The sequence below is a fragment of the Balaenoptera physalus genome (assembly GCF_965194825.1).
Source record: "Balaenoptera physalus genome assembly, chromosome: X".
In the NCBI taxonomy this organism is placed as follows: Eukaryota; Metazoa; Chordata; class Mammalia; order Artiodactyla; family Balaenopteridae; genus Balaenoptera; species Balaenoptera physalus.
The window spans coordinates 2,213,189-2,226,673 of NC_138903.1; the positions used below are offsets into that span (position 1 = coordinate 2,213,189).

At 46.9% G+C, this 13,485-nt stretch overlaps 1 protein-coding gene across 2 annotated transcripts in view; it reads right to left on the reverse strand.

The window, feature by feature from the left end:
- Nucleotides 1-13,485, reverse strand: part of LOC309652458 (cAMP-dependent protein kinase catalytic subunit PRKX) — an 87,744-nt gene that overhangs the window by 19,397 nt on the left and 54,862 nt on the right. Inside the window, exon 4 of one of the 2 annotated variants that reach the window (XM_082446287.1) lies at nt 3,896-4,015. The exons of the other annotated variant lie outside the window; for it this stretch is intronic. Within the exon in view, the coding sequence (XP_082302413.1) occupies nt 3,896-4,015 (120 nt within the window). The remainder of the gene's footprint in view (nt 1-3,895; nt 4,016-13,485) is intronic. 2 annotated transcript variants of the gene reach the window in all.

Sequence of the window (13,485 nt, forward strand, 5' to 3'; positions counted from 1 at the left end):
ACAGAAAATGGAAATCCAACAAGCACGCGGGAGACGGGGACTTGGAAGAAAAGGCCATCTCCACCGTCTATGTAATAACTCCCTCCCACTGGCCACCAAAGGCGTCTGGGTTCAAGGGGGTGAGAAGGGCAGCTTGCACCATCCAGTGACCTCGTGGGCAATTCACACACGGAACCAGATGGTTTCAGACCCACTGGGCGCTCCAGAGAGAACGGAAAGGGGTGCCGGGGCAGAGCGTGGGTGGGAGCTGCGGAGGAGGGCTCTGAGGGCAGGTTACAGGTGAGCCTGAATCGTGAGGACCGGAACAGAAGGGACCAGGCGGGGGGATGCCCTCAGGAGGCTGGCAGAGAGAGGAACAGCAATGCCTCACGGGGTGCTGGAGGGACAGCGGGAAGGCCTGCGATCCCGGGAGAGGGGCCAGGCCTCCGTCTAGGGTGGGCAGACCTTGTACAGACCGACTCAGAGCCTCGTATAATGAGGGGCTCCGGGTCTTTCCCCTCGAGGGCTGCTAGGGAGAAGGACGCGGCTGGTTGGTGCTGGGGAGGGACCCCTGCAGTGGCTGCCAGGGGAAGGTGTCACAGGCAGGCGCAGGGGCAGCTGGAGGAGACATGAGGACACGTGGGGCTGCTCCAGGCGAGAGCGGAGGCTGGCCAGACTTCAGGGACAGCCCAGGGTCAGCCGCGCGTGCAGTGTGGGCAGGGACGGATGGCTCTGAAAATACCACCCAGACAAGCCTGACTAACTGGAAATGTGGAAAACAAAACTATGCTGACTGAACAAACAGTTCCCTTTTATGAAATGCGAAGTTCAGCTTACGGTGTTCTGGGTTAGGAGAGGCTTTGAGTTATTAATCTCCAGTTATTCTAATAATAGGACCTAGATTCTAATTACATTATTTTCTACTGAATTCCTAATATTCTCTGAGAATACTAGAAATACTGTATGGCTAACATTCTACTGAAATAGAATTCTATTTTCTAATATTCTAATATTTTAATATATTACATCCCAATAGTAATTAGAATATTATTTTAATATATTATATCCTAATAGTATCTTAGTTACTATTAAAACAGCATATTAAATTATTAGAATTCTAATAATTATGTTTATATAATAACCCTCATAATAATTCTAGTATATCCTAATATTATATTCTAATTCTACCCTATTCTACTTTATCCTACTCTATTTTAATAATTTTCTATTATAGTCTATCAATACTATGTTCTAATAGTATAGTATATTCCAACACTGTCTTTCCTAACGATATTCCGCATTATTATATTCTGTACTATTATAGTCTATCCTAACAATAAAGACAAAACAGAGGACACATGAACCCCATTCTGCTAAACATCACTGGGAGCCGGGATTCAATTCTCCTCGGGCAAGGCTGCCCTCCCGTGGTCAGTAATGTACAGGAAGGAAGATATGCTGCTGGCTTGAGTGTGGAAGCTGATCGAATACAGGTGCAGAAAGATGTACAATTTCTATACCTTCTTGCTGGATTGACCGTACATGCCATTTATTTCAACGTTCTGCTTTAATTAGGACTTCCTGGGCTAGGGTGCATATGAAGAAATTTGGGTCTATGGGATTTGCTAGAGGTGTTTGACTAAAGAGCAATGGAAAATTGAAAAGATTAGATAGATTGATAGATATTGATCTATGATTGATAGACAGATATTGATCTATGACTGAGATAGATATTGATCTATGATTGATAGATATTGATCTATGATAGACAGATATTGATCTATGACTGACAGATATTGATCTATGATTGATAGATACTTATCTATGACTGACAGATAGATATTGATCTGATTGACAGATATTGATCTATGATTGATAGAAAGGCAGATAGCTAAAAATTAATAGATATACAGTTAGAGGTAGATATAAATAGATGATAGGCAGATAAAAATAAATATACAGAGAGTTAGAGATCGATATAGGTAGATGGTAGGATAGATGACAGATGATAGATATATAGAATAGATGACATATAGATGATAGATAACAGATATACAGTTAGAGATAAATACGTACAGATAGTAAGACAGACAAAAAGGTAGATAGATGATGGATATAAATGACAAACAAGATGATAGGTAAATATGATATGATAAGCAGGTGACAAGAGAGGGTATATAGGTATGTTATGTAAATAGATGACAGAGCTGATAACAGATACAATAAAGAAGATATACAAAGACGACAGACAGATACAGATGATAGCTAAACAGCCGACAACTAGATATAAACGACAGACAGATCACAGATAGATGATGAAGAGACGGATGACTGAGAGACGAATATGGACAGGTTTGCACAGATTCCCCCCCGGCTGGTCGGTCACACACTCAATGCAGGAGAAGGCCTCTTTCCATCTTTCTTTCCAACCGGAAGCTGTGGACCAGCCCTGCAGGGAATCAGACAGGCATGGAACAGGCCCCGGTTTTATTAAAACCAGAGTAAACTCAGTGTCTGCAAAACCTACCAGCAAAAAGCACAGCCGCCAAAGAAAGCAGGACAGAGGGAAGCAGCGGGAACGTGGACATAAGGCAGCACAGGTCGAGGAGGAGTCCCCGGGAGCGTGGGCAGAGCGCACACGTCGAGGAGGAGTCCCCGGGAGCGTGGGCAGAGCGCACAGGTCGAGGAGGAGTCCCCGGGAGCGTGGGCAGAGCGCACTGGTCAAGAAGGAGTCCCCGGGAGCGTGGGCAGAGCGCACAGGTCGGGGAGGAGTCCCCGGGAGCGTGGGCAGAGCGCACACGTCGAGGAGGAGTCCCCGGGAGCGTGGGCAGAGCGCACAGGTCGAGGAGGAGTCCCCGGGAGCGTGGGCAGAGCGCACAGGTCGGGGAGGAGTCCCCGGGAGCGTGGGCAGAGCGCACAGGTCGGGGAGGAGTCCCCGGGAGCGTGGGCAGAGCGCACAGGTCGGGGGGGAGTCCCCGGGAGCGTGGGCAGAGCGCACACGTCGAGGAGGAGTCCCCGGGAGCGTGGGCAGAGCGCACACGTCGAGGAGGAGTCCCCGGGAGCGTGGGCAGAGCGCACACGTCGGGGAGGAGTCCCCGGGAGCGTGGGCAGAGCGCACACGTCGGGGAGGAGTCCCCGGGAGCGTGGGCAGAGCGCACACGTCGGGGGGGAGTCCCCGGGAGCGTGGGCAGAGCGCACAGGTCGGGGAGGAGTCCCCGGGAGCGTGGGCAGAGCGCACAGGTCGGGGAGGAGTCCCCGGGAGCGTGGGCAGAGCGCACAGGTCGGGGGGGAGTCCCCGGGAGCGTGGGCAGAGCGCACACGTCGAGGAGGAGTCCCCAGGTGCGGTTTCTGCGAGGGGGATGCCTGCTTCGTGTGTCCATCGCGCACGTCTCACGCGGGAGCCACGCTTCAATATTTAATCAGGCCGACCCCGTGAGAAACAGCCCAACTCCTGGCTATCTGGACCAGGGGCAACGTGATTCCTAACCTCCCCGGAGGCACGTCTGGGATTTCAGGGAAGAACACACTCCTTCCTTTCTGGCACACTCTCCGTTCATAACGTCCTCAATCGCGTTATCCATCACGTACGTTACCCAGCTCCGGGAGTCACCCCAGAGTGTCCGTGCGGGAGATGAACAGTATTTTCTTGGGAGACAGGGACACTTGGGAGACAGGATAAAAGACCGCGACAGCTGTGCCCTGCTGGTCCTTCAAGCCTGCGCTTTTACTCTTGGGAAATCAAGCCGAACGGTCAGTTCGTATCACCGTCACGAGCAGCGGGAAAGTGCCGTGCGCCCCGACGCCGAGGATCTGCCCCCGACCCCCAGTGCCCCGTCCTAGGGGCGGGCCGAGCACCCCAGGGCCAGCGAGTGGGGCCGCGACTCGCTGGAGACGTCTCCACGGAAACGCGACTCACCCCGAGAGCATCTCAAATATCAGGATGCCGAGGGCCCACCAATCCACGGCTCTCCCGTGGCCCTTGCTCTGGATGACTTCGGGGGCCAGGTACTCGGGGGTCCCGCAAAGGGTCCACGTCCTGTGGGCAGAGAAGGGGGTCCACAAAACTCAGCTGTGCTTGGCCAATGCGTGCGTCTCAGAAGCACTGAACGTTACAGTCACTGAATCGGTCAACAAGATGCCTTAAACCCTCGCCCCGTGGATAAAGACAGCAGCCTCGTCTGCCCTGACTTTTGTCCTTTATCAACACTCTGCAACCAAGAGAGAATCTGAGTCACGGCCCTGTTATCACGGCTGTGTCTTGTTCTCGGTGCTTACCTTCGCTGCTCAGAAAAAGCAAAACCCCCAGTCCCTGTTTTCCCGTAACATGATGGGAAAAAGGATTCAAGGCTTGACTGGAGGGAGGGACCCTCAGGAACCCACACGTCTGCTTTATGAATAAATGAGCTGGTTCTGTCCTCCCAGAGGAAACACAAAGCGACAGCTAAGTGTCTTTTCCACCTGCTCTGCAAAAGGTCTGAACTGTTTTTGTGGGTTCGCGGTCATTTTAGTATCCGTGGTGGCTTTTGGAAATCCTCAGGTTAAGGGGCTCTGGGATGTCTGGGGTTTAAACGGGGCGGAGAGCTTTGGAAAGGCTTTTCTCCCCAGGAGTTGAGACTTGCAAAAAATTTAGCTTTTAGCCCCACCTAGAGGACGGCTGGCTGAAAGCAAGAGATTCCAACCAGCCAAGCGGGACCCAGCGTAGAAGGCGGAGATTTCTGAGTGTCTGGGTGGTTGGTTTTACTTTGGGTCACCCCTTCCCTGTGCTGCCTTAGATCTGTCTTTTTCACAACAGATGGGAGAAGCAGCCTCCTTCTCCTTTTAAGAGAATTCTATTTCTACTTTAAAAAGCCCCAATGTTTAATTAAAACTTACAATTTGTAACATTTCTGCTGAAATATCTAAATTTTTATGACCTGCGGAAAATAAAGACTGATTTTTTTCTAATTTACTCTTTATTTGTGTATCTCAGTATGGAGGATTTTGCTAACAAAAATTCACCCGTGAAAAGATAAAAATGGTACAAACTTCCAGTTGAAAGATTAAGTCGTGGGGTTGTAACATACGGCGTGGTGACTATATAATTAATAATACTGTATTGTATATTTGAAAGTTGCTAATAGATATGAAAAGTTCTCATCAAGAGTAAAAACTTGTAGCTGTGTGGTGTTGGATGTTGATTATAGAGTTATTGGGGAAGGTCATTTTATAATAGATACATATATCCAATCACTATGTCGTACACCCGAGACTAATACAATGTTATACGCCAATTATACCTCAATTTAGAAAAAAAAGATAAAGAGCCATCAGTGGATGACGGATACACAGCATGGGGTCCATGCACACAGTGGAATGACTCAGCCATGACAAGGAGCAAAGCTCTGACACAGGCTACCACGTGGAAGGACCTTGAACACACGATGCTCAGTGAGAGAAGCAGACCCAGGAGGACAGGTATTTTACAATTCTATTTATATGAAATATCCAGAAGAGGCAAATCCACTGAGAAAGAAAGCAGGTTAGCAGTTGTCAGGGGCAGGGGGAGTGACTGGTAATGAGTATGGGGTTTCTTTTGGGGGAGGGATAAGAATGTTCTGGAACTAAACAGGTGTGATGGTTGTACAACCTTGTGAATGTGCTAAACGCCACTGCATTCTTCACTTTAAAATGGCTAACACAGTGGATTTTGTGTTATACGAATCTTAACAGAATTTTTTAAAGCCACATAGTTTCTCTCTGCTACACCCCAAGGATCACATATTGGGTAACCTGGTCCCTTACACCCCCCCGCTGCATTTAAGGCAGCTCTGAACACCTCAGGACCCCGTTCGACAGACTCTGCTTGAGGTCTGCAACCTCTCAGGTCCCTGCGTGCTCCAGTCCGTTGGCAAGAAAGAGGGAAAATTCAATTTTTAAAAACCCTGTGTCCAAAGCATAGGAAAATAACACGCTAAGGTCATGCTCATGTTTTGTATGACAGATCAGTGATAGTGATCAACATCCAAAAGGGCAACCACGGACTTCCCTGGCGGTCCAGTGGTTAAGACTTTGCCTTCCAATGCAGGGGGTGCAGGTTCCATCCCTGGCCGGGGAGCTAAGATCCCACATGCCTGGTGGCCAAAAAAACCAAAACAAAACAGAAGCAATATTGTAACAAATTCAATGAAGACTTCAAAAAGGGTCCACATCAAAAATATCTTTAAAAAAAAAACAAAGGGCAATCAAAGGAAACACCAGGGAAAATGCTGCTGTGACACATGAGCTATGAGCTCCATCGGAGCCTTTAGCAAAAGTCTGAATGGTGACTTTCTCTTCCCAAAAGTGCAACTTAGACAGCTAGGCTGTTAAACCACAAAGAAGATTTGGAAATCGCTTGGTTCCATCCCATGTTCTTACATTGGGTAAAAGTCCAAGGCAATCAATGTCATCTGCCTGTTTTGTGTTTTTGGTGTGTGTTTGTCATCATGACATAACGCTAAATCCCCAGAACACATTTATCATATAACTGGAAGTTTGTACCTTCACCCATTTCCCCTTCCGCTCATCCCCTGCCCCTGGCAACCACCATCCTACCCTCTGGTTCTATGCGTTCAGCTGTTTTTTTAAAAAATTAAAGTATCGTTGATTCACAATGTTGTGTTAGTTCCAGGTGTACAGCAAAGTGATTCAATTAAACACATATTTTTTTTTCAGATTCTTTACCATTATGGTTTATCATAGGATATTGGATATAGTTCCCTGTGCTATACAGTAGGTCCTTGTTGGTTATCTATTTTATATATAGTAGTGTGTATCTGTTAATCCCAAACTCCTAATTTATCCCTCCCCCGCCCTTTCCCGTTTGGTAACCATAAGTTTGTTTTCTGAGTCTGGTAGTCTGTTTCTGTTTTGTAAATAAGATCATTTGTATTATTTATTTAGATTCCACATATAAGTGAAATCATATGATACCTGTCTTTCTCTGTCTGACTTACTTTGCTTAGTACGATAATCTCTAGGTCCACCCATGGTCCTGCAAATGGCATTATTTCATTCCTTTTCATGGCTGAGTAATATTCCATTGTATATGTGTACCACATCTTCTTTGTCCATTCATCTGTCGATGGACACTTAGGTTGCTTCCATGTCTTGGCTACTGTAAATAGTGCTGCTATGAACACAGGGGCACGTGTATCTTTTTAAATTAGTTTCCGTCTTTTCTGGTTTTATGCCCAGGAGTGGGATCTCGAATTCAGCTTTTTTAGATTCCACACCTAAATAAGATGCTACAGTATGCGTCCTTCTGTGACTGACTTATCTCACTTTAATGCCCCCAAGGTCCAACCACGTTGTCGCAAATGGCAAGATTTCCTTCTTTTTTGTGGCTGAATAATATTCCATTTTATACACATCTCCTATCTTCTTTATCTACAAGCCGAGAAACACGTGAGGGTACCAAAAGCTAGGAGAGGGGCACAGAACAGATGGTTTTCTAGAGCCTTTACAAGGAACATTGCCCTGGCAACACCCTGATTTCCTACGCTGGCCCCCAGAACTGTGAGGCTGTAACATTCTGTTGGGTTAAGCCCCTTAGTTTGTGGTACTTTGTTATGGCGGCCCCAGAAGCCAAACACCCACCCCTTGGGGGCCATATCACATCAGCCCTCACCCAGTTCACCTCTGCTTCTAAAGCACCTGGGGTTTTCACACTCCACACCGCGTATTATAACTTGTGTCATGTGATGGGCTACAAGCTAAATGATGGCCAGAGAAACAAAACATTTGGAAACACATCTTTGGAGGTCCAGAAAATTGTCAGAATGACGTCCACGTTTATCTCTTTAAACAGGCTGACCCCCTAGTTGCCCCCTCAGGCTTGGGGAGGTGACATCATGTCACGCAGACAAGCAGCTACAGCTCAGAAAGGGGATGCGGTGGGGTTTCCGTGAGGAAGAACTTCAGCTTCTCCGGGTGACTTTGCTCTGTGATCGGCGGGAGGAAAGAGTCAAAAGTGCAGAGGTGACCACTTCACCCCATGCAGATGGCTACTATCAAAAAAACAGAAAACCAGTGGTGACGGGGATGTGGAGAAAAGGGAACCCTCCTACACTGTAGGTGGGAATGTAAAATGGTGCAGCCACTATGGAGAACAGTATGGAGGTTCCTTAAAAAACTAAAAATAGAATCACCGTTATGATCCGGCAATCCCACTCCTGGGCATATACCCACGAGACATGAAAGCAGGGTCTTGAAGAGATACTTGTACACGTGTGTTCATAACAGCACTGTTCACAACAGCCAAAAGAGAGAAGCAACCCAAGTGTCCCTCATGGATGAATAAACAAAATGTAATACATCCAGACTATGGAATACTATTCGGCCTTGAAAAGGAAGGGAATTCTGACACCTGCTACAACATGGAAGAACCTTGAAGATATCATGCTCAGTGAAAAGGAAAAATACCTAATGATTCCACTTACATGGGGCCCCTAGAGGAGTCATATTCAGAGAGACAGAAAGTAGATGGTGGGTCCAGGCGCTGAGGGTGAGGGAGCAGGGGAGCTGGCACATTTTAATGGGGACAGAGTTTCAGTTCTGCAAGAAGAAAAGAGTTCTGGAGATGGATGGGGGGGGACGGCTGTACCTCGTTCTGAATGTAATTAATACACTGAATTTTACGCTTAAAATTGGTTAAGATGGTATCTTTGATGCTATCTATACTTTGCCACAATTAAACTTTTATAAAGTGCGGAGACAGAGGAGGCTAAGAAAGGAGGGTGTCCCCATGGGCGGGAGATCCAGGAACAGGTGTCTGATACCCAGAGTCAAGGTAAGGTAGCCAGCACCTCGGCAGAAGCTGGACCAAGGGCGGGTTTGGAAAGGATCCGGGACCAGTACGTCCAGACAGAGCCGTGTGTGAATCACGTCCAGCTGGCACGCTCCTGCCAAGGAGCATGTCGCTGGGACAGCCACTTAGCAGCTCCGGGCTGCAGCCCAGGTCCAGACCACGTGTGCCCGGGCTGCCTAGTGTTGCCGTCGTGTCTGGCACCTGTCTGTAGACTGGCAGAAAGGAACGGCATCTTAGGAGGGAGAAAATATCCTTTGCAAAGAACTCCTCCAACAAGAGATGCAATGATGAAGCACGGACAGAAGAAACCCTTACCTTGCAGGTTTAATGTAAAGAAAGCAACAGTGTGTGCTCACTGATATGTTTGCCCACTCTCTCTCTCTCTCTGCCCATCATCGAGCTCACGCTGACCCTGCTGTGTAAGCAGTGCATCTGGCCCGAGCCCTCCCCAGGTCCACTGGAGTGCTGGGGGTCTTGGGCGGGGGTCTTCAGCTCTCTCCAGGAACCCACCCAAAGGTGCTCTTGGGTCCCTGCTTCCCTTCCCCATGACACCTCTCCATTCCCGATCTCTGATTCTTTTTTCACACGATAGACTCTTTCCCATTTCCCTAGAACCCCTTGTGATACAAAGTACCATTCCAATTTCAAATCCTATGGAAGGAATGGGGTCACGTTGCATTGGCGCAGATAGAGACTGTATGGTCCGGTAACCAGCCAGGAATTCGGGTGCAGCAGGTGGCCGTTAAGTTCCAGAAAGGAAAGCAGATGGGAGACGTGGGTTCTTCCCACACGGAGTCGAGCGGGAAGGGGCTCACACTACCTGCTGGGCTTTTTCAAGTGACATCCCGTCAGGGTGCACAGAACCACCTGGCGGTCCAGCTAGGAGTTTCCTGTCCCCAAGACTTAAGCTTAGGAGCGCCTTTCTTCCCGCCACACCCAGCTGAGTCAACTCAAAGTCAACCCTCATTGCTTTGGCTCATGAAATCCTTTAATTCTGCTGAACGATCCGGTACTGGCCCGTTAATGCTGTATTCCCAGGTGGGGCACATCCACGGTTGCCTGAATCTAGCTGGAAGCCTGGTGCTTAGCTCATGTCCTCACCAGGTGGAGGTGGGTGCAGATAATTCTATCTGTGTTAGCTGTGGTGTCTCCGCTTACATGTGGAAAGGTGAGTCTCTCCCTCGCTTCATCCTGGGGTATGGGGCACAGATCGAAGGCTCTATGACTTTCCAGTTTCTCAGTAAACTCAGGTAGCCTGACCCCTCATTCAAGTAAAAGCTTTCTCCAAAAAGCCCCCAGGCTTCTCGGATGTAGAGAGGCATAAACTGCTAGAAAGAGCTTCAGACTGCAGTAAACGTTCTTAAAGCCTTAGATTTCAAACAGTACTGCAGTTCCCTAAAAAGTTAAAGAGAATTTCCTTAAGTCCCAGAAACTTCAGTCCTTGGTTAATGCCCCCAAAGAATTGAAAGCAGGGCTCTAACAAACATTTGTACCCCCAGGTTCATAGCAGACGATTATTGCAAGGTGGAAGCAGTCTTCTCCTTTTAAGAGAATTCTCTTTATACTTAAAAAAGCTTCCTGCAAAAAGCCCCCATGCTTCTTGGATGTAGAGTCATAAATTGCTAGAAAGAACTTCACACTGCAGTAAATATGTTAAGACAAGACAGACAGTGGTGGATGTTACTGGGAGAATGCTGGTCCAGGCTGTGAATTATCGATGTCCCTGGTCTTATCGTTTCTGCTCACTTGGCTCTTGAAGAGAGGGCAAAGTGACACCCGCCGTTCTCAGTTTTCTCACTGTTACCAGTTCCACCACAACTGCGGGTGGGAGACCGTTATCCAAGTATGCTCTGTAAAATAGATGTCCCATTGCTCATGTGTTCCTACTCCCTACTGCCTTTCACTGTATCCCCACTGAGTTGAATTGTGTTCCCCCCACAAAAGTCCTAGACTCCGGTACCCGTGAATGTATTTGGAAATAGGGTCTTGCAGATGTAATCAGGTTAAGACTGGGACTAATCCAATGACTCGTGTCCTTCAAAGAAGAGGAAGAGAGAGAGATCTCTCTACTGTATTAGAAGGAGGCCACCTACAAGCCAGGAAGAGAGCCTCACCAGGAACCAAATCAGCCAGCATCCTGCTCATGGACTTCCAGAACTGGAAGAAATACATTTCTTATAAGGTCACCAATCCTATGGGATTAGGATCCCACTGTCATGACCTCATTTGACCTTAATTACTTCTGAACAACATGATCTCCAAATACAGCCACAATGGGGGTTGGAGCTTCAAGACATGAATTTTGAAGGAACACAAGTTCAGTCCAGAGCAATGGTGGTGATCATGAAGTTGATGGTGATGATGGTGATGATGGTGATGCTGGTGATGAAGGTGATAATTATGGAGATGATGATGGTGATGATGGCACCGATGATGACGACGGTCATTACAACGTTGATGTTGATGATGGCGATTGTGATAATGGCGATAATGATGGTGATGATGTTGGTGATGATGGTGATGATAGTGGTGATGATGGTGATGATGATGGTGGTGATGATGGTGGTGATGATGGTGATGATGATGATGGTGGTGATGATGGTGATGATGGTGATGATGATGGTGATGATGGTGGTGATGGTGATGATGATGGTGGTGATGGTGGTGATGATGGTGGTGATGATGGTGATGATGGTGATGATGATGACGGTGGTGATGATGGTGATGATGGTGGTGATGATGGTGATGATGATGATGGTGGTGATGATGGTGATGATGGTGGTGATGATGGTGATGATGATGATGGTGGTGATGATGGTGATGATGGTGGTGATGGTGGTGGTGATGATAGTGGTGATGATGGTGATGATGGTGATGATGGTGGTGGTGATGATGGTGATGATGGTGGTGATGATGGTGATGATGATGATGGTGGTGGTGATGATGGTGATGATGATGATGGTGATGATGGTGGCGATGATGGTGATGATGGTGGTGATGATGGTGATGGTGATAGTGGTGATGATGGTGATGATGGTGATAATGATGGTGATGATGACGGTGGTGATGGAGATGAAGGTGATAACTATGGAGATGACGATGGTGATGACAGTGGTGGGGATGTTGGTGATGACGATGATGTGAGGGTGGGCATGATAAAGTCAGAAGCACCTACTGTCTACTCAATGCTTACTACATGATAGGAACCGTTCTTAGGAAATCCTTTCCAATGAGCAGACCCATCCATTGTTACCAATCGCCCTACAGGGTAGGAACAATTCTCATTACGCAGATGAGCAAAACCAAGGCACACGGGGTGATTACAATGTACTCAATCTCACCAGCTGGAGAGTGGCAGACACAGGGGTCCAGCAGAGGCAAGTGGTCCCCATATCCACTCTTCATTCCTAACTGCCCCTCTGAGGTGCTTCCGATAACAGAGGCTCCTGGTAAGGGAAATAAATTTAACCTGGAAGCCATAAGGTACTACCAGCTGGCAATTGTGGGGTTGCACGCAAACCACCTTACCTCTCAGGGCCTCAGATTTCTCAGCTGTAAAATGATGATGGTTGGCCAAACTTATCACCGAGTGAATTTGTGAAACATTTTATTGGTGGTTTGTTTGAATCAGGGCTTCCAAATAAAATGATTAAAAAAATCCCAAAAAACTACCAGGTGGACTATATACCATATGTTACCAATAGGGGGCAGCACCAAGGCCATAAAACCAATTTTTAAAACTATATAAAGTCTTCACACTCTTCTACGTAAAACCATCCCATTTTATTCTTAGCCATGCAATAGAAGAAATTCTATAGGGGAAAATCAGATTGCATTTAACAGCATCCTAGAATGAAACTGGGTCATTTGTAGAGACATGGATGGACCTAGAGACTGTCATACAGAGTGAAGTAAGTCAGAAAAACAAACATCGTAGATTAATGCATATATGTGGAATCTAGAAAAATGATACAGATGAACTTATCTGCAAAGCAGAAATAGAGACACAGACGTAGAGAACAAATGTATGGATACCAAGGGGGAAGGAGGGGGATGGGATGAATTGGGAGATTGGGATTGACATATATACACTATTGATACTATGTATAAAATAGATAACTAATGAGAACCTACTGTATAGCTCAGGGAACTCTACTCAGTGCTCTGTGGTGACCTAAATGGGAAGTGAATCCAAAAATGAGGGGATATAGGTGTATGTATAGCTGATTCATTTTGCTGTACAGCAGAAACCAACACAACACTGTAAAGCAACCATGTTCCAATAAAAATTAATTAAAAAAAAATAACTGCATCATAAAAGCAATCCTAGGATAGCCCTTCTCTAAAAACCATCAGAGATGAATCATTTAGTATACAACAGCTCCCAAATCGTTTCCCACAAATGGGGCTGTTTCTACGACGTGAGGGACACAGGTATCACCTGAACCAACCCCATCTCGTCACGGAATAGGACGCTACGGGTGTATTTTCCAGGTCTACTTCCCAAGATGGGAGTTACTGGCTGCATGTGGCATCTGAGCACTTTTAAAAGTACAGAGGTACTGAAATTCTAATCCAATTTTAATTAATTTGAACATTCAATTTAACAACCCATACTCGATGCAGCGACTGAAAAACTTTTAACTATTTCTGGAGAGCTTGGGCACGTGAATCTACTT